The following is a 27,299-nucleotide window of genomic DNA, read 5'->3' on the forward strand; positions in this document are numbered from 1 at the left end:
TGATACGAAAGCCTATTCTTAAGTTTGGTAACTGTGATAAGACTTGGTGATGATATTAGAAAAAGTCCTTATCATTTGCCAGGCCAGGTATTATGCACCTGTAGTCCCAGAGACTCAGGAAGCTGAGGCAGGAGGATGGAAACTTCAAGGTCAGCCTCTGCAACTTAACCACTGTCTCAAGATAAAATAACAAAAGGGCTGGGGATCTCATTGATACAGAACCTCTGTATTCTGTCCCTAGCACTGCAATCAAACAACTAATTGTATCACTCAAGGATGCATACCAAAGTTATTTTCAGGTGAAATGTCATGATATTGTATGCCTATTTGCTTTAAAATACTCCAGGGAAGAAAATTATGGGAGAGAAAACATGTAAGAGCTCACAAGCATGACTACCAAAATGTTGTTGAAACTAAAGCTGAATGAACGTGGGCTCATCATACTATTCTCTTTCCTTTAGTCAATATTCATGTTTGAAACTGCCACACAAAAAGTAAAAAGAAGAAAAAAAAAGGAGAAAAGAAACAAAACTGGTATCAGGGAGAAGAATGGTAACTGGGGAATTTCAGCCCTCTAACCTTTCCTGGTCAGAACTGACAATATTTCATTCCTGGAGAAATTAGTTTTTAAAAATACAACTTTATGTTAAATTTTGGGATTCCTCTTCTATTTTTCTCTTACCATTATCCTTCTTTAGGGATAGGAATCTTGCATTTCCATCTGATACCTATTCATATAATAACTCTTTAAATGTATTCTGTAATAAAAGAACACTGACTGGCTCTTTCAGTGTTTCTCTGCAAAGGACCTATCTGAATAGGTCTACAGACACATATTTGCTAACAACATCTAATGAAATAAGATGGTGAATATACAGTATTTTTCTCTAGGATCTTTAAATAATTTACATATATTTATAATTTTAAATGCTCCTTGTTTGGAAGATAATGAACTTTTAAGGTACAGAGCCTCAAATGACTTAATTGACAAAACGTTAGGGGGGGTGAAATCTGTGCCTGTAATCTCTGCAGCTCAGGAGGCTGAGGCAGAAGGATCAAGAGTTCAAAGCTAGCTTCAGAAAAAGTGAGGCATTAAGCAACTGAGATCCTGTCTCTAAATAAAAAACAAAATAGGGTTGGGGATGTGGCTCAGCAGTCAAGTGCACCTGAGTTCAATTCCTGGTATCAAAAAAAAAAAAAAAAAAAAAAAATCTGTTCACTTAACAGTCTCTTTTTGCAAAAATCCAGTTAGAATGTATTTTCTTTTAATATATTAAGCATCTCAGATGTACAAAATATCTAAATGCAATCCTATGTTTACAGCTAAATTTATTAATCATCTCATGGAACAACATACATTTTATTACTTTTGTTGTATGAATTTACATTTAATATGCCAGAACAGATGCCCATTATCTTAGACAAAGAGCTATGTTTAGTTTAGCTGTGTCAACAGTATCATGAGAGGTTTTATGTTTAACCAAATTCGGCTATACTTACTGACTGCTAAGCACAGGAGATTATTGGCAAAATGATTATCATTAACCATAAACTAGGTAATAAATTACATACACGCCAGTTAAAAAATCATAAAAGTTCCTTTTAACAATTCCATCCCTCAAAGTTTACCCAGAATGCTACTTACCTTTTTGTTCTTTGGAAAGCTGTTCAGCTTGGTCCCAAATTTCAGTGGCATAGAGGAAGTTAGATGTAACCTGAACATAGCTGGCTGCCATCTGGTGGATCTTCTGTGGAATGGTCACTGAAGAGCCACTTGCTGAAGCACTACTGCCCCCAGAAGAATAATTTCCCGAATTGCCTGGTGACAGTTTTGGAGAAACAGGGGAAGGCATCCCAACGGCTTTGCTACACACAGAGAAACAGGAAGCTTGCTCATATGGACAAAGTGAGAGTTATGCAATTCATGTACAATTGGCTCTTCCTACACAAGAGCTTTTAAAATTTAAAGATTCTTTTAGACAAGGGTTCCCAGAGAAGTACAATTTCTTTCAAGTAAGTATTAAAGGCCATTGTTATCTAGAATGTTTGTTTTGACATGGCAACATAACAAGAAATGGGAAGTAACTGAAGAAAGTCATGACTGTTACTAAGCAATTCAAAATGTTCAAAGCTAAAGTCCCTCACTCTGGATCAATACACTTTCCATCTATTCAGGCTTGCAACTACATATTTTCAAAATTGTTCTGGAGAAGAGTAGGTGAAATTCACAATCCTATAAACTATAGTATTAGGTGAGAACATCTTTTCTTGAGCTCCATAATTTCTGGTACTTTCCTAGTTTATCCAAATTATTCAGAGTTGACAAAGAGATACAGCCTTCTCAGTCAAATGCAATCAATTTCAAGCTTCCTGACAATTAAATATTCCTTAGAGATCACATATATTGAAATCTTCCAGGTTCATTTCAGAAAACTATAATTTTGTGAAAATGCACAAAGCTATAATCACACATTAAAAAAAAGGGGGGGGGAGAAAACTTACTTGTTTTACATTTTTATCTGCTTTTTTAGCCTTATAAATCTGGTTATAGAAATATATACAAGGAAAAGACTGAATGTAGCTTCACAGAAACATAATAATTGAATAGATAAACTTAAAAATAAAAAAATCTTTCATGGTGTTTTTGTATCTTTGGGTGTGGATGGGGTGGGAGTGATATGAGGAGGGAGGAGAAATTACAATCATGTCACTAAATTTTGGCAATGCCAAGACTTGGAGTAAAGTTAAGCCCACTTTAATAAACCCAAGTAACCATCGAAATCTACTGTAAGAAGGGTTGAGATGTTGTTTAAAACTCAGATGTCTGTATATTGGTATGTGTGAGGCCCTGGATTCAATTCCCAGCATATATTCACATACATAAAGATTTAGAGATTAGAGATCTTAATTCCATTTTCAAATATTATATAAACCTATCACAAATAATAATTGATACAATAAAATTTTACCTACCTCCCCAAACCAGGTGATGGTGCTTGAGAATTATTATAAGAATTCTATAGAAAAAAAATATTTTAAAAAAATCCATTATTAAGTACTTATAGAGCTGACAGTGCTAATAGAGTTGATCTTAAGTAGTTTTGTACATTTAAGACACCAAAATGTGTAAATGTAAAACAGAAAGAAATTATTAGGTAAGAGCTGGAATGTTCTAGAAGATTTCATATAAGTGGCCAGGAAAGAATGAGTAACAGATGGATAAAGGGAAGGTGTGAGGGCATAGGGAAATAAGTCATTCTATGTGCAATGAGGGCAGAAAATAAGATATATGTATCCGACATAGTTTGCCTAAAATAAAGGTTCAGATAAGGAATAAAAGTGAGACCTGGAGGGCCATGTAGACCAAGGTAAGGGAGTATGGATTTGACTCAGTCAGCAATAACAAACTACTGAGGGGCTCTAAATCATAACCAGAGCAGGGTTTTAGGAGGATATCTGTGGTGCTGGACTGAAAAAAAAAAAAAAAAAATGAGGAGATATTTTAGGAAACTAATAGTCTAAAGAATGGTATTGAAAATAAAAGATCATTTTAAAGGGAACCAAAAAAAATCATTTCAAAGTATAAATATGGTTTGTGGCATATAGCTACACAAGTTCTATAATCAGATATATGTGTGTCAAAAAAAAATCCCAGGAAACCACGAACGTATTTGAGAGTTCTCAAACAGTATATTCTCCCCTGCTGTGTTTTGCCTAAATATAAGAGCACTTCTGGGGTAGTAATGAGAGACTTTTAAAATTCTGTCTCTTAGGAAATGGACCCTCCTCTTTCGCATACTTACCTTCAGGTGCTCTGTCAGTGTCTTTGAGTACTTCAGAGCATTTTCCTTCTTCAGTTTGAAGAGCCTCAGGTACAGCAAAGATTGGCATCTCAGGCTAGCCAAAGAAAAGAGTATCTTATTTACCAGGATAACAGATTCTGACCATATCTGTACAAATAACCTTTGCAATATGCAAGAATATAGGACTGGCTCGTGTGAGTAAATCATGGTATAAGATCAACAATACTAACCCTTAGGTAAAACCAAAAGCTGTATTCTTATTGTGGTACACAACCATAGGAAAAGGAAGATGGATAAGAAACTTGGTTTTAGCCTCCCATTAGTTGGACTAATGGGACTCACAGGATTCCAATATGTCATTTTAACACATGCATTACAAAAAAAAAAAAAAAAAAAAATCACTAAGGTACAGAATCACATCATAAATAATCTAAAATATAAAAAATAAAAATTAGGAAACACAACTCTGATAGAACATATGAACCTTAACAGGCTTTTATAAAGGCCCTGTGTGACCATCCCTCTCTACATATCCAGTCAAGTCCACTTCTCACTGGCCCTCTTTTAGTTCCTTCAAAGTTTCCTATTCATTGTACCTCTGCCTTGCTCCCTACCCTCTACTCTTATTCTTTGTTGTTGTTGTTGTTGTTTTGTTTTGTTTTTGGTGATACTAGGCTCTATCACAGAGCTACATCCTTATCCTTATCCCTTTTTAATTTGAGACTGAGTTTCAAAAGGTTACCCAGGTTGGCCTCAAATTTGTGATCCTCTCCTGCCTCGGCTTCCAGAGTTACTAGAATCATAGGCACATGCCATCATACTTGGCTTTTTTTTTTTTAAGTTACATATACTTTTTTTCCCAAAGTATTTAATTCATATCTTGTGTGATTATTTAATTTCTATCTCCTCACACTAAACTGTAAACCTCATGATGAACAGGACCGTGTAAGATTTATTCACAGTAAGATAAATTCCCAATATTAAACGAAGTGCCAAGTAAAGTACATAACCAGTAACTGATAATACCTTCCAGGAACAAAACAAACTTACTAACCTACTTATTACTTACTAATTTATTTATGGTACTCAGAATTGAACCCAAGGGTGCTCTACTACTGAGATCCATAGCCTTTTAAATTTCTTTTTAGACAAAGGGTCTCACTAAGTTGCCTAAGCTGGCCTCAAAATTGAGATCCTTTCACCTCAGCCTCTTGCACAGCTGGGATTACAGGCATGTGCTGCCATGCCTGGCTGGAACAAAACAAACTTTAGATCATATTCTTTATCCTTCTAAGGAGATGTACGTATATGAAAGGACTGAGAGGGCATTAAAAGAAATGCAGGAAAAAACATCATTTCTCTTCTCTAGGAAAAAAAAATATTTTAAACAGTAATAGTAGAAGCAGAAACAGCTCACTGGAAGACATCATACACATCCCTCATGAGAGGATTCCAATATCAATCCCATCCTACCAAGACTTATCAAGAGGGCAAGAGATCAGAAATTGACAACTAAAATCTTTCAGTGGGAATTTTGAGTTATTTCCTGCTTGACTCATTGAGAACAGGTTTGTAACAGGGTTAATAAGGAAGGTTGATTCAAGGATAATACTCTCAAGGCATTGAAGACATACACAGCCCAATTTATCAAGGGCTGCATGTCATTTAGCAGAGGGTGGAACACACAACACTTACCAAAGTACTGTGAGTCTTTTATCTGCAGCTGTAGCATCTGGTGCCAAGTAATTCTTTAGCTTCATAGTATATCTGTGATTAAGATAACATACAAATGATAAATAGAACATAAAACTTCCCTTTGATCTCATGATTTCCTTTGTCCTCAAAGCATTAGAATCAAACCTAAACATCCACTTAAATGCGTATATCTCCTTTCCCAAGAAAAATAAAGGACTAAGCATCCTCTTCAGCATATATGGTTATATCAGCCTCTTCTTACTCAGACCAGAGAAATGATGTTATTGCCAATGATGTGGCAAATTCTTCCACTTACTTGATAAGCTCCACTGTGTCTGAATACATAGGGAATGGGGATTTGGATTCCTGAGCATTCTTCTCTAATGCATTCCCACATTCAATGAAAGATACCACAGCATCAAGATAGTATACTGCTTTTTCAAACCTATCGGACTAAAGAAAGGATTAAAGTAGTTAGTGGTGACTACTATAAGTAAAAACAACAAATGGGGATTTAAGCTGATTTGATTAAACACATAAATATAAGGAGAATATTTACATACCAATGCATCTGCATTGTGCTTTAGCTTTTTTGCTTCTTGTAGATAATGGTCTGCTGAATAATTTCTGTAATACAAATTTTCATTTTAAATAAAATGGTAAATATTTTCATTAAGATAATACTAGTTTACTTCAGTTTCTAGTATCCCTTCATTTTCACATCAAGTTAAAAAAAAAAACTTAAGCTATCATTAAACATTTGTTTTATTTATTTATTTATTTATTTACTTACTTACTTACTTACTTATTTTTGGTACCTAGGATTGAACTCAGGGGGCGCTTAATCACTGAGTCTCCTCCCAGCCCTTTTTATTTTTTATTCTGAGACACGGTCTTGCTAAATTGCTTAGGGCCTTGCTAAATTGCTGAGGCTGGCTTTGAACTTGTGATCCTCCTACCTCAGCCTCCCAAGTGGCTGGGATTACAGGTGTGCATCTCTGCGCCTGGCTGGGATTTTTTTTTTCCTGACAAATGTTTATATCAGGTTAAGAACATAAATCATTCTGGCCAACTGATGGCATATCTTCTCAGAAAAATCAGAAATCAAACTCCCTAATGTTAAATACTAAGCTCATCAAGTTATTTTAAAGATTAAGAATAAATACAATGTGGATAGGAGAAATAATATTTTCTCAAAATGCAGGAAAAAACCATCATTTCTCTTCCCTAGGGGGGAAAAAAACTATTTTAAACAGTAAGAGTAGAAGTAGTAACAGCTCACTGGAAGACATCATACACATCCCTCATGAGAATCATGGAGTTAAGTTAAAGTAGCAGTAGTTGGACAACTGAGTGCCTTTCAAGTTAAAATCAGAAAATTCTGTGGATCACATACAAATATTAATCCTCTGATCACTGACAGAAATTAAAATGAATTTCTTACATGCTGACTGGAATGATTCTTGGTTGTTTTTTTTTTGTTTGTTTGTTTGTTTTTTGTGGGGCTCACACATGGTAGGCAAGTTCTCTATGTCCCCCAACCTTTTAATTTTATGTTGAGATAAAGTCTTGCTAAATTGCCAGGCTGGCCTTGAACCTGTGATCCTCTTGCCTCAGACTTCTGAGTCACTGGGATTACAGACATGTGTCACTGTGACCAACTTGTAATGATTTCTCAAATGCATTTTTAAAAATCTTATTTATCTCACCTGTCATCAAAGGCGAGCTTTGTTCTCCGAGGTTTAGAAGCATCAGGAGTTGGTGTAGATGGAGGACAGTTAGAGGAGCTATTTGGAGCCTTTTCCTGACCAGAAAAATATATAACTATGTTGAAAACTGTGAGATTAAAAATTAAGCGAAGAGTACTTCTTCAGTCACTGCTAAAATGGAAACAAAATTCTATTGCCTTTGGTAATTGATTTCCTTGTGTTATAAAACTTCTATAAACTTTATAATGTAAACTTTTTAAAAAACAGAATGGTCCATTTTATGTAACCAAACTACTCATCCTCATATTTATTAGAGTCTACTATGTGCTAGGCAATGGGCAAGGAACTTGTTAAAAACATAAGACAGAAACCACATACCAAAATGGCAGTACTTCTAAGGGCAAAATACATTAGTAATTACTGGTCATTGGAAACAGCAATAACAATATAATGTTTACTGGCTGTTTATTACATACCAGACACCAAGCTAACTAAGTATAGTTGTTAATCCTTCAAAAACCTCATGAAATAGGTACTGCTATTAGACTGAATTTTTTAAAAAGCATTTTCAGGACTGAGTAACTTGCCTAAGTTCAAATAACCATTTTTTATAATTTCACGATGCTAGGGATTAAACTTGGACCTCAACACATGTTAGGAATCAAACAAATTTTAAGTGGCATATCTCGAATTTGAGTTTAAAAACCCAGATCTGCCTGATTTCAAAAGCCTAGCTACTTTTCTTACATTTTTCTTTGTTTCCTATCAAAATGTCTATTCTGCCTCCTTCCATCATATCCCTTTATGCAAGGGTTCTTCCTTTCTCTCTCTTTGCAAATGCCTTTCTATTCAGCCCTATACTTTTGAATATACAATCTCCCATAATAAAACAGTATAAATTAGTAAAATTTAACCCATGAATACACAAATATTTCAATAGTAGAAAAACTGGATAATATATTACTTCAAGAAATGAAAATACAAGTCTTAAGATTTGAAAAAATGCTAAAGTTGCTTATGAAGTGGCTTTTTTGTTGTTGTTAGTGGCAATACTGGGGATTGAACCCAAGGAAGATCACTAACTACTGAGCTACATTCCCAGTCCTTTTAATTTTGGACAGAGTCTTGCTAAATTATCGAGGGTGTTCTCAAACTTGCAATCCTCCTGCCTCAGCCTCCTGAGCCTGGGTTTACAGGCGTGTGGCCAGCTGAAATGGCTTCTTGAATACAATGTTGCAGTTGTAATGAGACTAAAATAACTGTCCTGTAAGTGCCTAAGTTTAGATTTATGTGAGGAAAACTGAAGGTTTCTGAAAATTATTTTTCTTCAACTAATTCATTTAACTGCCTGAGTTGGTAATTATCAAGACCAACTAGGATTAACAACTTTTAATAACTATTAAGTAGTAGAAGAGCCTGAGACTAAAATTGGATCTATTTTTTCTTGAAAATGATGGAGTACCAAGTGACTGCATTTAATCCAAAAACATTTCTAAATTACCCGGTAAATCAAACACTGAAGAAAACAACAACAACAAAAAAATCTCTGCTGTTAAGAAAATAAAACTTCTTTCATAAAGAAGAGATTTTTATCCTTGAGACAGCAGAAGCCAAATAAGCAGGTGAGTTCAATTAATGTTTTTTATTTTGTTTATTTAAAAAAGGCCTCAAAACCTGCAATGAAAAGACAGGAGATTGAGAAAGAGCAAGCAGGCAACTGGAGAACTGGAATGGTAAAAAGACTGTTACATCCTCAGGACATAAGAATTCTCCAATCTACTGTAGAAAAAGGAAGGGTGTTCAGTTGAAGAGCCCGCCTGCTGTACGTATGTTTGAGAAGTTGCTCATAATTTAAATTATCTCAACTTAAAACACTTAAATTAACAAGTTTAATAAGCATGACTAATAGCATTTATTAGTCTAATTTTTCAACTTTCAAACATATAGTCACAAAAATCCAGTGAGTTAAACTCCTAAAACTTTAGATTATTGCCCTAGTTTCAGAAATTTGTTCCTGATCAGAATAATCAATACAAACACAAAGCAATACAAACAACCTGGTAAGAAACTGAGGGGGAGAGTCATTAAGGTACTGCCTTGAAAAAGCTTCTCTGGCCCAAATAGCCATCCACAAACATGAAGAATATTTCTCTACATTATGAGTCTGTCAGGAAAAATAATATTAGGAATAATTTCAGAACTAGCTTAGCTAAATATTTTTTCTATTTCATGAATAAAGCCAAGTGCTTTGTCACTTCATGTAGTATATTTGTAATATATACGATATTCATGCAATATATTTGACTGTAAAATCTAATTCCAAGAAACTTGAAAACCATTTCAAACTACAGACAAGAACTTAATCTTAACATTGGAACCATGTGGTATTTATTTTGAAAATGTCCATAACCAACTTTTTCAATTATGGGCTTCTATCTTAATTAGTATCCATGTGGCCAGCTGACTTATTGCTTTTATGGTCTGAAATAACTGAATCACTTTATCAATACTTTGATAAACTGAGAGAGAAACACACAGGTCTATATATTTACTGAGAAATTAACAAAGATGTTAAAGCATATAACAAAGATGTTAAAGTACAGTTGTCACCTTGAAGAAATTATAGCAATGAGAGTGATTTTCAAAAGGCTCAAGCTCCCAACATCATACCTTAACCTCCTTGGAGCTACTGGAAGTCTTCCCTTCTGTCTTCTTCTGTTTTGCTGCAGAGGAACTGTTTTTGCTGCTGCCACTATTCTCCTTGTTACTATTACTGCTTGACTTTAAGGAAGATGACTGACTAATAGTCCTCTTCCGAGAGCCATGCTCTGTTTTTGGGTCTTTTGAAGGAACAGGCCCAGCAGGTGAAGGTAACAACTCCTTTTCTTTTGCAGCGCTCTGCTTTGATGACCTGCCAAACAAAACAAATGCCCTCATTTCTCTACACAGTAATACAGGGGTGATGGATTTTTCCATTCTCTTTACCTGCTTTCAAGACAAATTTGTTTTTCCCCATCTGATTATTAGAATAAATGATTATTGCAAAACAAAATGAGACTGTAAATTCCATGAGGGTAGGTATCTTGTCTGTTTTTTCTTTCCCCACCCCATTTTTTGTGCCCCCACAAGCAGTATACCCAGTGTCTAAAACATCACCTGACACATAATTAAGGACTTAATAAATATTGATTAAATAAATGAGCAAACAGATGAATGGCAGGCAAAAAGATTAATGCTCCTAAGTTAGCAACTGGTCTCTTACAAGTTATATGTAAGCTTTCCATCTATCCAGAAAGTGATAAAGCTTTACTTAACACTTTACCATACTCACCCCTAGTCCATTAAAATGAGAGAGGAGAATATAACCAAATCTTTATGTTTTCCATCTTCAATAGTTAAAAGCAAAAGCTCCCACTATTTAGTATATGTGTGTATGTACATGTATAATATCCACTTACTAAAAGGAACACACTGGGAGCATCTCAGAAAGTACCCAATACCAAATGATAAACATGTATTAACAACACTGCATGCAACATGTTTTGGACACATACTCTCTGTTGCTGGATGGCTTGTGGCCAGATGAGTTCTTTTCCTCTGTTTTGGGTTTTTTGCTCTCACTGGCTCGGTTATCATCTTCATTCTAGATGGGAAAAAAAAAAAAAAAAAAAAAATAGCTGGTAGTAGGTCTGATTTTATTTTATTTTTCCATTTAATTTTAGCTATTAGAAATCCATTAGAAATCTCCAGCTTATCCCTACTAAGATAATAGCAGGGATAATATCAGAACAAAAGATTGTAAACATTTGCTATAGCAAAAGCCTATTCTCTTACACACAAATGATTAAAGCTGAACAATGAGACATAAGAAAATTATGTCATTACTTTTTAAAAAAATATTTATATTTTTAGTTGTAGATGGACAAATACCTTTATTTTGGTTTTTTGTTTTTACAGGATTTAAAAAAATATTTTATTTTTATATGATGCTGAGGATGGAACCCAGAGCCCTGCACGTGCTAGGCAAGCACTCTACCACTGAGCCACAACCTCAACCCCTATATCCTTCATTACTTTTGACTGGTTCTCCTCTCACTACTATCTGCTTTATCTCCAGGAATTGCCTAAAACATTTATCTTAACAAATCCATGAATTTAAAAAATCTTAATCGAGTTTCTAATATTATACATTTTATAAAGTCAAAATCTGATTTACAGGTATTGATATAAAAAATCTTCAGAGAAATATATGATAATGAGATAATTAAATATGGGAGAGAAAGGGATGCAGAGCTCCTTATTAAGGAAAAACTACATGTTACATATATGCTGTAAAAATTTTAAACAAAAGAGTAAAAAAGGACTTTTTATTACATTTTAAATGTTTGGATAGCTTTAAAGAATATGTAATACTTTCTAAGCACAAAAAGACGTTTCCCCCTCCTACTCCATGAAAAAACATCCTAGTTTTCTAAGGAACAAAGTCTATCATATATAAACCCACATTCCACATAATTCTATGAATAAAATTCCACAAACAAGTCCAAGATCTGAGGCTCAGAAGCACAGGGACCAACAGCCCTACACAGCTTACTAAACAGCTTCCCTCATGGATGAATAAAGCATCCCTATAATATAATAATGGAATCTCATTAGCTATTGTGGCAGAACATGGTAAGAAATTCAAATCATATGAACAATTTCAATTTTGGAAGATTTAAAAAATGAAAAAGTGAAGTATTATTCTAGTTTGTCTGAATATGTATCATCTGTGCATTGTACTATGGTTTTAAGAAAAGGAAAGGGGAAAAAAAGTCTTAGGCTCTACTAGGTTTTAAGGAAATGCTCCCCCATGTGTGACTCTCAGGTCAACTGGGTTGGGGGCTGTTTTCTAAGTTTATCTGATAAGGCCATTTTAGTACCTACCTGTTCATTTGTTCAAGCTTTACTTTCAGTACTTTGAATTATGTTCACACATATGTATTGGAGTAACTGTGAATACAGGCACATGCCACCCAGCATATCTACATTAAATCTTAGACATCCATGAAATTTCACATTTCCTAGGTCTACAAAAAGCTAACCTTAAACATACTCCAAGCTTTGTCTCTAAATTGCCTTGAAAATACTTATAGATGAGAGCTGGTATATGCCAGAAAACTTTTTTTTTTTTTTCCTTTCTTTTTTCCACTTTAGAGCTGGGGATTGAATCCAGAGCCTCACAAATGATAGACAAGTGCTCTACCCATTAAGCTATACAACCAACCCCAGGAGATGTTTTTAGTTCTGACTTTGGTTAAAGGAAAAAATATAGAGCCAGGAGAATCACGAGTTAAAAGCCAGCTTCAGCAATGGCGAGGTGCTAAGCAACTTAGTGAGACCCTGTCTCTAAATAAAATACAAAATAGGGCTAGGGGGACTGGGGATGTGGCTCAAGCGGTAGCGCCCTCGCCTGGCATGCGTGCGGCCCGGGTTCGATCCTCAGCACCACATACAAACAAAGATGTTGTGTCCGCCGAAAACTAAAAAATAAATATTAAAAAATTCTCTCTCTCTCTCTCTCTCAAAAAAAAAAAAAAAATTGGGCTAGGGATGTGGCTCAGTGGTTGACTGTCTTGAGTTCAATTCCTGCTACAAAAAGAAAAAAGGTAGGCACAGATGTGGACAGTGGATGAGAAAAATTCTCAAGGATGTGTCAAAATTGGTGACTAAACTTTTGGGGGCTGGAATTACTGTCTTCTACCCAAACCAAGTCACACTTGGTTTGGGTAGAAGACAGTAAAGAATGATAAGGATTGTATTCCAACTAAAAACACCCACAACCAATATTTTAAGAATGTTACCAAGGCCTGACCACCACACACAGAAGTTCTGGCTCATTTCTTATTTAATTCAAAATAATCCTGGATTCACTGAGGGAAACAGGTAGAAGCAGAGAGGTCCTCAAGAGACTGCTCCATATATGTAGTTTCAACTGGGCCTTGAGCTCATGACACATTTTTATTATTCTGTGGCTGAGATTTCCATAGCACTTCAGACTCTGATGTTTAAAAATGAACAACAAAAATCTTTTACAGACCTTGTGCTTGGCTGGGTATAATATAGCTCAGTGGTGGAGTACTTGCCTAGCATTCTCAAGGACCTAGGTTCAATTCCAAGCACTGAAAAAAAACAAAACAAACAACAAACCTTATGTTTCCTCTTGCCTTTGTTGGAAACTTTTTCTGAGGCTTGCTTCTGAGCTTCTCGGGTATGTTTTTCTGACATATTTTTCTTTTCCCCCTTGGGTGGTTCAGTTTCTTTATAAGGCTTTCCTGGTATTCGAGTCAAGAGATTCAGGTCAATCTTCACAATAAGTGGATACCTGTCATCAGGCTCACTGAGGGGTGAAAGGAGTTCCTTCTCTTCCATAGGAGAGAACATTCGTTGCCGAAAAAAACTATCTTCTTCCTCCACAGAGGAGGGTTTAACGGGAGTCCTATTACTATCAGGATACTTAGGAGTTTGAGAAGAAGGAGGAAGGCTCTCACTTTCATCTGAATCTGAGGATGAGGTATCTGTTTCTATGATTTCCCTCGATTTCTGGGAAGATTTACTCGTTGACTTGTATTTCTTTTTCTCTGCAGTAGGTCGTGGGGAAGATTTAGACTCCTTCTTTATATTGGGTTTCCTTGAGCCTTTGGTGGCTGCTTTGTGTCTGCTGGAGGGCATGCTGGTAGCCATGTCTACAGGGGTTTCACTTTCTATCTTCAGGCCTCCACGAGGCTCTTCAGCAGCTGCCTTCTCAGCTTTTTTGGGTTGTTTTTTGCCTACAGTTCTCCTCTGTGTTGTGCTGTCACTCTGTGCTGGAGACTTCTGTCTACCACGCCCACTTTCTGATCCCTTTTGGACAGTTTTGGAGTCTCGTCCAGGAGTAGCAGAACTTGTTTCCTTGGGCCCTCCTGGATCTGCGTAGCTATTCCCAGGGCCCTGTTCTCGGCCTTCTTTTTTGTAGCCTTGAGAGGATGGGATGTTACTGTCCACAGAAGACGCTGGTGAAACTTTATGTGGGTTCACTTTATTTAACCAGTTATCAAGTTGCCATTTGTTTGTTGGTGGTGGTTCAGGCTGAAAAACAGAAATACATATACTTTTTTCAACATTGAAGTTTTCTTCCTTCTTCATAATATCAAAAAAAAAAAAAGGAAAAACTCTAATGTCTAATCCAATAAAAGAATGTGCTTTTAACTGTTTTGACTGGACTAAAGCACGGATGAAGTATTTACTACTAGCTCTAATCTAACTTGAATGAGCATATGTTATATGTGGCCTTTAAACAACAAATTCATGTCAGAAATCTAACTTGAAAGGCATTAATTACAGCCAGGCATATAATCCCAGCTACTTAGGAGGTTGAAACAGGAAAAATTACAAATTGGAGATTAGCCTCAGCAATTTAGTGAGGTTTCTTTGTTGTTGTTGCTGTTTTTTGTTTTTAATGGCTGCAGTACTAGGGATGGTAGAGACTGGGTTGAATCCCCAGCATGGGGGAGAGGGGAGGAAAAGCATTGTAACAAGAAATCACATAGTATAATTCCAGAAACTAAACAAATAATGTAGGTACCCAAAGAGGTTTTTTTTGTTGTTGTTGCTGTTTTGTTTTGCTTTGGAGGTACGAGGGATTGGAACCAGGGGTGCTTAACCACTGAAGCACATCCCCAGGCCTTTTTTAAAATTGTGAGATACGGTCTTGATGAGTTGCTTAGGGTCTCACTAAGTTGTTGAGGTTGGCCTTGAATTTGCAATCCTCCTGTCTCAGGCTCCCAAGTCACTGGGATTACAGGCGTGTGCCACCACACTTGCCCTACAGGAGGTTTTTAACAGGACTTAGCAAGCTACAGTGAAATTAAACTATATAAAACTCCTTTTATCCATAATAACTATATAACATGAATTACACTATATAGACACATAAAAGTAAAGACCAAACTTAAAAAGTCCTTTTTTTTTGGGGGGGGGGGGGTAACTGGGGATTGACCTCAGGGACACTCAACCACTAAGCCACATCCCCAGTCATATTTTGTATTTTAGAGATAGGGTCTCACTGAGTTGCTAATAAGCACCTCGCTGTTGCTGAGGCTGCCTTTGAACTCTTGATCCTCCTGAGCCGCTGGGCAAGAAATCCAATATTTTAATGATCTGCTAACAGAATTTCAAACAGTTCCTAAATTTGGTGGGGGGGGGGGGGGCAGAGGGGGAATTCTGTTAAATAATAAACAGAGGGAGGGAAAGGGAGGGGCCAGGGGATTAGCAGGATGGTGGAATGTGATGGACCTCATTATACAAAAGTACACATATGAAGACTTGAACTGGGTATCAACATAGTTTATATACAAACAGATATGAAAAATTGTGGTATATATGTATATTAAGAATTGTATCAAGAGCTTTGTAATGTTGTGAACAACCAATAAAAAAAAAAATGAGGAAAAAAAAAAGAATTGTAATGCAAAAAAAAACACAAAGTACATGTATAAAGGCATAAATTGGCACGAACATAACTTTATATACAAAGATACAAAAAACTGTGCTCTATATGTGTAATAAGAATTATAATGCATTCCACTGTTGTCGTGTATTTAAAAAAATAAAATAAAATAAACCAATTAAATAAATAAATAGAGTATTTAGTTTTCTTTAAAATACACAGTTCAATTGCTTTTTGTCAGAATATTTAATCTTTTTCCTATATCTTTTATAGTTAAATCAGATTTTTACCAAGGCTTATGAGGAACTCCCTTCTCACCTCAGGAGATGCACTCTGGGATGGTTCATTTGCCTCACTGTCACTGGAACTACTTTCACTCTCTGAATCGGATCCGGAGCTGCTTTCAGATCCACTGTGGCTGCTAGAATCATCCCTGGAGTTATCTGCTCCTTCACTATTATGATGTGAAGGTTCAGAATTACTAAAGGAAATAAAACATAAATGAATAAAAGTTTCTTTTACAATGACAAGAAAACATCCAAATCCAACAACTATCTTTATAATGTTTATTTGAGCTGTTACAATTCAGTGAACACAGAACTTCATTGTAAATAAAATAAACACTTCCTTAAAAAAGTTTCTGATGTACTACTCGGCTATTAATACCTTTTAAAAACAGCTGAAGGTATAATTTACATACCATAAATTCATGTAGTTTTTTAGTATAAAATTTAGTGATTTTTAGTTAACTTATAGAATTTTTTCTCCACAATCACAACTGACAATATTTACTTTATAAGGCCACTTATTATATTATTACAATGTTAATCAGGCTGACCTTATCCCTCTAAATAAAACAAAATAAAAGGATGCCTACCTTCCTGGTGTACTCCTTGGCATTGTTTTATCACAGTCCTAAAATAAAAGCATGAGGAAAACTATGAATGAATGAATAGTACTCTATTTGCGTAGCAATGTGAACAATATCTGAATTCTTAAAAACCACCTTTTCTAAACATATGAATCGATGTTTACTTAACACATTATTTTTACTTAAGGAATAACTGAATTGCCAGGATAAGAAATTTATTAATATTTCTCCTTGTCAGTAACCTCTTGCTTCATGAGTATGTTCTGACCCACAACAAATGTTAAAGAAAAGTTGAGTTTTTAAAAACAAAAAACAAGGGGGGGGCGGGGAATGGAGGTTTAAAGACAGCATAGAAAACTATAATATTCCAGTGTCAGAGGATTATAGGAAGGAATTCATTCTAAATAAGTGAATTGTAAATGTATTATTCAATTATAATTTTTATAAAATACAATGAAAACAAATACTGTATGAGACTGGCAAAATTATATAGTAGTAGACACACCTGTTCCCCATCACTGTCTTCACTGCTGCTTAGTTTTAAGTCATCTTTTAACATACTAGAGGGAAAAGGCAAAAAGGATTATTATATTTGGAACAATTTATCATGGATGCCAGAGTATTAAATATACACCAATACTTGTAGAAATAATCACTATGGTAGCCAAAGATTTAATTAAGAAACACAAAAACGTCTGGTTTGGTTCACATTCAGAGTGAAAACAGAGAAAGGAGGAGTTTAACCATGTCATAAGCTCTAAACTTTTCCCGAGTAAAATATTCACCTTTCCTTTCTAATAAAACAAAAATTACTTTCTATAAATTCTCATAATCACTTTTGTTTTCTCAAATTGCATACAGATGTTTACATCATTATTAAAACAAATTAATAGAGCAATATCCAACAGTCCACTGGAGATGTATAACTCCCAAAGGGAAAATTAAAAGTTAAAAATTAAATTAAAGTATCAAATAGTTCTCTCTCTTTGTTCCCAATGTTTCATGAAGAGAAATCTGTGTTGGCAACTAAATAGTGAAAACCAGAAGAACATAATTTCCTCATCCAAAATTCTAATTAACCCATTCTGTCCCATCATTCTAAATGTAGAACACTTATGAAACTATAAAATAGTATATAATATATAGTAGCATTATATGATAATAATTATTATAATTGTAATATACCATTAATTAATAATATATAATATATATAAACTCTAAATTGTTATTTCTAACGATTTTAATGACCTGGGTCAATTCTACTGAAATATTCACAAAATTGAAAATTCTGGACTCAATGGGTTAATAAATAAATGCCTTGTTAGGAAACAGGCATCCTATATAGAATTAATGGTTTTTAATGAGAGTCTTGGTTATAGCAGAAATGACCATGTATGAATTTTGAAACTCCAAGCTCCAAATCTTCTTGATAAAAATTTAAATCCGTTTTAAAAAAACACACAAATGCTATAAACTGACAGTTTCTGAAAGTAAAATTAAAGGTTTAAGTCTTCCTTAAGACCATGAAATCAAAGCCATTAAACTTAACATTTGAGTAATAACTCATAAACACTTCTTGTTTTACAAGAGAGAAAAAATTAATACAAAGATTAGGGAGAATTGCAACTAGAAAAATATTTAATATCTCATTATCTTTCTTTTAAAAATTTCATTGCATCTCCAATCAGTGGGAAGGAAATCTTCTTTCACTTGGATAATTACTTGTATTTTCCCTTGAAGCTCAATCTATATTTAAAAATCTAATCCCAATTCCAAGTATTATCCAAAAAAAATCACCTTGAAGTTAACCAAATGATTATAACTATGAAAAGTGTTTTAAGACTGGATCAATTAAATGGGATGGGAAAAGTTTTCTTTTGGACAAGGGCTTAGTGCATATCTATGACTGGTCTCTTGGTAAGGAAATGTATTTAATTCTCCCAGCCCTTATGATTTAATAATGGCAGCTCAAGGAACCTGTTTACATGTGTAAATAAATATGTCAAAGCTTTTACCAGGGGCTGGGGATGTAGCTCAGTTGGTAGAGTGCTTGCCTCACATGCACAAGGCTCTGGGTTTAATCCCCAGCTTCATGAATGAATGAATGAATGAATGAATGAATGAATGCATGCATGCATGAATGCATGAATGAATGAGATGCTTGTGTTTGTATATGCATACACATATATAGTTTTTTTTTAAAAAAGCTTTTACCAGACTTTTTTTCCCTCAGCAATCAAAGTGAAATGCACATATATTGTAAGCATACATCAAGCTTTTGAATATAAATATGAGTAGGAATATAATTTGAATTCTTCAGCAGTCCTCAGTCCTCCCTTTGTTCAGCTGAAGAGGCTACTAAACTAAGGTGATCAGTGTAGTTTATAGCTATGGCATAGAAAACTGGTGCTGTGGCCATAAATTCTTTAGAAAGTGTTTTAACCTCTGAGTTAACTTTTAGTCTTGGAAGTTCAAGAGTTTACTCTTTGAGAAGTTATTGTTACATTCTCATATATATTACATTTTCATATATATTCCTACCTACAAAATAAAAATATAAAAACAAAGACAGTACCAATTATGTTACTTAAATATATAACATGGCTAAATGGAGGGGAAAGCCTCTCTTTTTAAGATGATTTCTTTATTAAATATAAACTATACATACAAACACACCTCTGAGAGATGAGGGAAAAAACCTGTGATCTCAGAGCAAGGAAAACTATAGCCCACAAAGAAAAACCTAGGCCACCAATGTATTGTTAAAATGAGTTCTTTTTCTTTGTACCAGAATTTGAATCCAGAAGCAGTTAATCACTGAGCTACATTCCCATGCCTTTTTATTTTGAGACAGGGCTCGCTAAGTTGCTGAGGCTGGCTTTGAACTAGTGATCCTTCTGCTTTAGACTCTGGAGCCACAGGGAATAGGGGCATGCACCACTGTGCCCAGCTTGAAGAAAGTTCTATTGAAACACAGACACATCCATGGTCTATAGCTACAATTTTATACTACCATGACAGAATTAAGTATTCAATATAGAAGCCATGTGCCCCTAAATACTTAAAATATTTCACTATATGATCCTTTTCATAAAGTTTGCCTATACCTGCACTAAAAGATTAATATTTCTGCCTGAGGTAATGCATATGCTTAGCATACACAAGACCCTAGGTTCTATCTCTAGCAAAACATTAAAAAGTAAACAGTAGAATAACATTTTTAAGTACTGTTCAAAATATCCAGATATTACAGATAACTCATTGAAAAAGAGACAAAGAGACAAACTTATTAAGCTATAAACTTACGATTTAGACTGGTGCCCATTTGAAGTTTTAGCAGAAGGATTGTATCTTTCTGGAACAAAATAACACAGAATAAGCAACTGAAATTTTCTATTTAGATCATAAAATATGTATGCAAAATATCTACCCTCAAAGAAATATAAACTGAAACAATTCTACAACCATCACAATGGCAACACATTGAAGTCCAATAATATGACATTATTATAGCTACTTTTATATGGGGAGAATGGGGGAAGAAACAGGCATACTCATATAGGACTGTTAACTCACACAATCTTTTGGGCAGGCAATCTAGAAATACTATTCAATGAAAGCAATTTTACATTCCAGGGATATCTGGAGAAACACACGGAAAACACACACATGTAATAGTATGCTTTGTAAAAGCAAAAAGTAGAACTACAAGTCCATCAGTAGAGGACCAGTTAAAGTTATATATATTATGAACCAGGGATTAAACCCAGGGGTGCTTAACCACTGAGCAACATCCCCAGCCCTTTTTTGTATTTTAGCTGGAGAACAGGGTCTCAATGAGTTGCTTAGGGCCTCACTAAGTTGCTGGGGCTGGTTCTGAACTTGTGATCCTCTTGCCTCAGCCTCCCGAGCCGCTGGGATTATAGGTTTGCGCCACTGTGCCTCACTTAAATTACAACACTCTCACATAACACAATTTTAATATTAGAATGAATGACAGCTTTATATTGATAGACAGGGTTAAAATAAATTAAGTGAAAAACACAAGGTAATAAAGAGCCAAGCCAAGCCAAATAAGATGTGGGAGTGCACACCTCTAATCCCAGCTACTTTGAGGCAGGAAGATCATAAATTGGAAATCAACCAGAGCAATTTAGAAAGATTCTGCCTCAAAAGGAAAAATAAAGGGCTGGGAATGCAGCTCAGTGGTACAGCACATTCCTACAATGTGTGAGGCCCCAATTCAGTTCTTAGTAATATATATACAAACAAAAAGAGAGAGGAGATACAGCTTGGGATCACATCTGTCATAGTTAGCTTTGAGGCAAGAGAAGAGTTGTGGGGTAGAAGCAAGAATGAGATGTTCATAAATGAAGAGAGAAAATGGAAATGTTGTGGTTTATAGCTAGATATTTTCTGCATGTAAATAATATCAGGTCCCTTTTTTCTGTAAACTTGGCTACAAGGCAAAACTAAGATGAACATATAGAGAAAGTACAACAATAAAAGAGAGATTCTTCTAATTTTATCTCTGCATTAAGATAACTTAGCAAAAGATCAAAAAGGTCCGTATTTTCATCTCCCCAAATACCGTGAAACTAGTGCAAATCTACCTTACTTAAGAAGTTATTGCTCTTGGGCGGGGGTTGTGGCTTAGTGTAGAGCTCTCACCTAGCACATGTGAGGACCTGGGTTCAATCCTCAGCACCACATAAAAATAAATAAATAAAACAAAGCTATTATGTCCACCTACAACTAAAACATAAATTTTAAAAAAGAAGAAATTATTGCTCTTGGCAAAAATATCTGGTTTGGGGCTGGGGTCCTAGCTCAGTAGTAGAGCACTTGCCTCACATGTGTGAGGCCCTAGGTTCAATCCTTAGCACTACATAAAAATAAATAAAATAAAATAAAGATATTGTATCCATCTACAATTAAATAGGAAAAAAAAAATCTGGGCTGGGACTGTGGCTCAGTGATAGAGAACTCGCTTAGCATGGGTGGGACCGGGGTTCGATTCTCAGCACCACATAAAAATAAAGGCATTGTGTTGTGTCCATCTACACCTAAAAAATAAATATTAAAAAAAATCTGGTTTTGTTACAGAGCTATGTGGTTGTCATGGTTTGAATATGAGATATCCCCCAACAGCTCTTCTGTTAATGCAGGCATATTATATTCAAAGGTGCAATAATCAGATTATGAGAGCTATAACCTAAACAGTCCATCCTAGTCTGAATGAATTAAACTGGGTGATAAGTATAGGCAGTTGGGGCAAAGCTGCAGGAAGTGGATCACTGGAGGCATGCCCAGGAAAGGTTCATTTTCTTCGCAGTCTCCCCACCTATACACACTCCATTTCCCAGCTACAGTGAACTGAGCAGCTATCCCCCACCATGATGTTCTGCTTCATCTCAGGCCCACAGAGATAGAACCAGCTGAATCTATAAAAATGTGAGTCAATATAAATTTTTCTTCCTCTACATTGTTCTGGGCAGGTATTTTGGTCACAGTGATGAAACACTAACACAATGGTGAAGCCCAGAAATTTGCAATGGTTCCTGACCTTCCCACCATTAGTCTACGTATCTCTTGGGACCATACATGAACTTCCTAGCACTGACTTCCCCTCAAGTTCTATTAAGAAGTTTAAGAGTTAGGGTGAAAAAGCAGGGTTGCAGGGGATGGCAGGCTTTCTACACAGACCAGACGACGCAGGAATAAACAAATGGAAAATGCACAGATACAGAAAGAGAAGCATCTTGATCAGCTAAAATGAGGTGTTCTTGTTTAGTTTTATAATTTTAGAAACACTTTATCTTCATCAAGGAAATGGAAAAACAGTGGAAAATGGTTCTTGATTTATGAGATGCCCATCAAATTGAGTCTATGCACTTTCAACTATTAGTTCAAATAATAGAAGTTTATTGTGATCTATAATGATCTATAATATTTTGATTATTATAGCCATACCAATATTCAGCTTAATCCATTACTATTTATTGGATCATAAAATTAGAATAAGACATGCAAAAAGAATTATTAAAGGAATTTAAGGCCAGGTGAATCAAATGCTCAATAAATAGCTTAATTTAAAAACCAGAAGGCAAAAGAAATACTCACTTTGTTCTCCAGGGCCAAAATTGGATTGCTGAGTCTCCTAAGGAAAAGGAACACAAAATGTACAAAGTGATATTCAGAAAGAAAGGTTCATTAGTAGACAATGCTCCAAAGTACACAAAAATGCTTCAAGTACATGAAAGAAAAAGTATTGAAAGAATGTAATGGCATCTAATTAGCCTTAGAATGAAGTGTTCTAAAATGAATAGCTGTAGTGGTTTCACATATCTATAAATATATTCAAAACAAATGAATTGTACCCTTTAAATGGATGAATTAAAGTCCATAATGGACTTTACAGAGCTCAATACAAAAAACATTTAAGCTTTCCATACTGGATGCTTTTCAGGAGTATCCCTGGTACTAATAACCTACATTAGAGAACTAGAGAGTAAATAATTTCAACTTAAGCTCTAGGTCTTAAAAAAATGCTTAATTTTTTAAAAAAGGAAATACTATAAAAATAGTATACTGGGTTAAAATGGATGTATTAACTACAGACATTCAAACTATACTGCTTTCATGGAAAGCCCCCCCCCCAAAAAAAAAACACCACTACATGAGTATTCCAATATTATTTTATTCCTTCCCTCTCCCTAATATCTTATAAATCATTAGCAACTCGAGGAAGAGACTGTTATATACTACTTTCAAAAGTCCTATAATCACACCCTACATTCAAGAAGCACCAATGCAACAGAAACCAAAATATCACTGTTGGTGAAAAGAACATGGCTTTGCAAATCACATTCATGACCAGGATAGCTGCTTTATATGCGAATTGTGCCATTTATCTAGGTAATATGTGCCAACAAGATGTGGTCCTAAAAATACACAGAGATCCCCTAAAAAGCCTATTTAAAAATAATCATACTTTTCATTTACTGACAGATTATCTGTGAAAGAACAATCCACACAGTAAGAAGGCTAAAATATAGTTTACTGTTAAAAAATGATGTAAACCTACATGTATAGTCAACTAATTTTGAAGAAGGGTGCCAAGACTAATGGAGAAAGAATAGTCTTTTCAACAAACAGTGCTAGGAAAACTGAATACTTACATGCAAAAGAAAAGAAGCTGGACCTTTATATCACACTACATAAATATATATAAGACCTAATTGAAAAAGCTAAAGCTATAAAACGCTTAGAAAACATAATGCCAAATCTAAACAGCTTTGGATTTGCAGAGAATTCTTATATATTATAGCAAAAGCATGAAGCACACACACAAAAAAATATATAAAATATTTGCAATTCATATCTGAAAATAGGCTAGTATCCATAATATGTATACAGCTCTTACAATTCAATGATACAAGACAACCCAATTAAAAACGAGAAAATGATCTAAATAGACATTTCACCAAAGAAGACATGTAAATGGACAATAAGTACAAGCAAGATGTCTGACATCATCTGTATCAAGGAAATACAAATCAAATCCATGATGAAATACTGCTACACACTCATTAGGATGACTAGAATGAAAAAGATAATAACAAGTGTTGACAAGGATGTGAAGAAATCAGAACCGTAATGGGAATATAAATGGGGTAGATGCTTTGGAAATATTCTAACAGTTCCTCAACTGATTAAATAAAGAATTAACCATATACTATAGCAATTATATTCTTAGGCATATAACCAAGCAAAATGACATTTTGTTTTCCTTGCAGTACTGGGTATTAAACCTAGAGCCTTGTGCATGTTAGGAAAGCACCCAATCACTGAGCTACATCCCCCATCCTAAGTTAAATGAATGCATATGTCCACACAAACACTTCTACAGGCATGTTTATAGCATCATTACTCATAATAGCTAAAAAATGAAACAACTCAAATGACCAACAGCTAACAGACATATACAATGGAATATTATTTGCCCAAAAAAAGAATGAAGTACTATAAATGCTGTAACTTGGATACATTATGCAAAGTGAAAGAATTCAAGCATAAATAACCACATATTATAAGATTCTATTTAAATATAAGATTCTGTTTAAATATAATGTCTAGAACAGGAAAATTTATATAGATAGATTAGTGTTCTTAGGGCTGAGAGAAAGAATAGAGGAAAAGGGGAAACAGATACAGTGTAAGGAATTTCTTTTTGATGTAATGAAATGTTCTAAAATGGATAGCTGTAGTGGTTTCACATATCTATAAATATATTCAAAACAAATGAATTGTACCCTTTAAATGAATGAATTACATGGTAAGTGAATTATATCTCAATAATGCTTTTCAAAAAATAGAAACAGAGCCAGGTGCAATGGTGCACACCTGCATCTTGGGAGGCTGAAGCAAGAAAATCACAAGTTGCCTTAGCAACTTAGCAAGACTATGTCTCAAAAAAAAAAAACATAAATAAAAATAAAAAGATCTAGGGATGCAGGTCAGTGGTTACGTATCTCTGTTAAATCCCTGGTACCAAAAAAAAGTAAACACAGATGTGGCCAAGAGATTGCTCTGATAACTTTTATAAATCGTGTTAAAAATGAAGACCCCTCTACTCCCTTGAACTTCTCTCGTACTCATTTACTTGGTAAAGCCTAAAATTTAATAGCTCAGGCTTCTAAGTAATCTGATTTTACTCTCATCTCTGACAATAGTCAGCTGGTCACCAAATACTACTAGGTTCTGTCTTTACAATACCTACTAAAATACAACATCATCTCTCCTGCATCTTCATAATCTTCTATTATGAAGACTTCAGGCTCCTTTTTCTTTCTTTTTTTTTTCTTCTTTGCAGTACTCAAGATTGAACACAGGGCTTCACACGTTAGGAAAGCATTCTACCATTGAGTTGATCCCAGCTTTTTTTTTTTTTTTCAGTTGTTGATAGACCTTTTATTTTATTTATTTATATGTGGTGCTGAGAATCAAAACCCACTGCCTCACACATGCTAGACAAGTGCGCTATACCACTGAGCCCCAGCCCCAGCCCCTGATCCCAGCTTTTTATTTTATTTTATTTTAGTTTAGTTTGAGACAGGGTCTTGTTAATTTGCCCAAGCTAACCTTGAACTTGTAATTTTCCATCCTCAGCTTCCCGAGTCACTGTGACTAGAGGCATGCACCACTAAGTTTGTCTTTAGGATCTCTTCTTGTTCATCTGATGGCCATCTAATGGATATTCCAGGTTCTAGTCTCTGAATCACTCTACTACAGGCTCCAATTTAGCTTCTTTAAACCCAAGTCTTATTTTACAGACCCTTCAATAGTTCTTAGTTTCTACTGGGAATGAAACCCAAACTCTGGCATTACACTTCATTCATGTATCTAAACACTGGGGAAACAGAGTGATAAGCAAAAACAGACATGGGTCTTGCTCTCATGGAGCTTAGCATTTATTGAAATAATGCTGACAGTGAATACCGTGCAAATAAAATAAAGGTAAAATGGCAATGTGGTAAGTAATGAAGGGCAAACACATACAAAATTATGTATGGTTTATAGTGGCATCTATGAAGATATCTAGTCAGAAAGAAGAGCAAATGCTCACTTAGGGGAAGGTAGTATTCAGCTGAATATGAAAATGTATGTAGGGAAAGGACAAAGATAAGTGCTTAGGGGAGAGAGAAAAGTATGTTTAAGGGCCAGAAAGAGAATAGCACAGCTTGTATGAAGGCCTTAAAGGCAACCCATGAAGAAGAAAAGATACCAGGGAAAGAGTGATCAAGAAATGAGACTGAAAACCTAAAAAGCTACATCATATAGCTTAAAGACCATATTAAATGTGTGTGTGTGTGTGTGTGTGGTGTGTGTGGTGTGTGTGTGTGTAGTTTATTAAGCAAAAGAGTTACACACTCACATCTATCCTGTGAAGACCATCCTGGCTATTTAGTGGAAAACAGTTTTCAGGAAACTAGAATGAAAATAGATACATGTTAGGAGATTATTTTATAGTGGTACAAGTAGGAGATAACTATAGCTTGAATAAGCTGGTCTCGGAGCTTTTACATCATACATTCCATTATTAAGAAATTTTCCTCAGGAGGCTGAGATAGGAAGATCACAAGTTCAAAGCCAGCCTCAGCAATGCAGTCAACTTGGCAAGACCTTGTCTCAAAATAAAAAATTAAAAGGGTCAAGGATCAAGTGCAGGAGGTAGGGGAATATTTTCCATTTATGTCCAAAATAAACATATTGTATTACTACTCAACGTTAGATAAAATGTTTTTAATCTTAAATACCTTAGATTTTAAATGATTAGAGTAAAATAATATTTTAACGTAAGTTTTTAAATTCTATTAATTAATGACAGCGAAGCCTTTCTTCTACAAAAAAAAAAAAAATCACACTTCAAAGGTCTGACAAAGATAGGCTTACCTTGATATATAGTTTTCATTGGATGTCACACAGTACATAAATGGAAGGCATCCCAGGTTTACTGAACCATGATACTAAATTTTCAGTCCTATATCTTAAGATGCAAAAGTTTCTATAGCTGTTGAGCTAGTAGATTTCCATGTTCTCTGATATAAATTAGTTTTCAGAAAAATAAAAGGGCTGCATTTTAGAAAATAGGGTCAAAAGCCACTGAATTTAGAAAATCCTGTTTCCAAGTCTTTAAAGTTCATACACATGAGTCATTGTGGTTTTTGAAAAGCAAAGAAATAGGGGCTAGG

General features: G+C 34.9%; 1 protein-coding gene across 3 annotated transcripts in view; it reads right to left on the reverse strand.

Annotated features, from left to right (window-relative positions):
• Positions 1–27,299, reverse strand: part of AFF4 (ALF transcription elongation factor 4) — a 95,461-nt gene that overhangs the window by 7,985 nt on the left and 60,177 nt on the right. For all 3 annotated transcript variants that reach the window (XM_081292298.1, XM_081292299.1, XM_081292297.1), the window contains 15 exons: positions 22,669–22,705; positions 19,852–19,900; positions 17,051–17,105; positions 16,552–16,589; positions 15,993–16,155; positions 13,397–14,314; positions 10,762–10,850; positions 9,878–10,118; positions 7,208–7,302; positions 6,062–6,125; positions 5,815–5,951; positions 5,499–5,570; positions 3,804–3,897; positions 2,974–3,017; positions 1,646–1,866 (listed from right to left, as the gene is read on the reverse strand). In XM_081292298.1, coding sequence (XP_081148424.1) covers positions 1,646–1,866; positions 2,974–3,017; positions 3,804–3,897; positions 5,499–5,570; positions 5,815–5,951; positions 6,062–6,125; positions 7,208–7,302; positions 9,878–10,118; positions 10,762–10,850; positions 13,397–14,314; positions 15,993–16,155; positions 16,552–16,589; positions 17,051–17,105; positions 19,852–19,900; positions 22,669–22,705 — 2,317 coding nt within the window. The remainder of the gene's footprint in view (positions 1–1,645; positions 1,867–2,973; positions 3,018–3,803; positions 3,898–5,498; positions 5,571–5,814; positions 5,952–6,061; positions 6,126–7,207; positions 7,303–9,877; positions 10,119–10,761; positions 10,851–13,396; positions 14,315–15,992; positions 16,156–16,551; positions 16,590–17,050; positions 17,106–19,851; positions 19,901–22,668; positions 22,706–27,299) is intronic.

The sequence above is a fragment of the Spermophilus citellus genome (genome assembly GCF_964194105.1).
Source record: "Spermophilus citellus genome assembly, chromosome: 1".
NCBI lineage: Eukaryota > Metazoa > Chordata > Mammalia > Rodentia > Sciuridae > Spermophilus > Spermophilus citellus.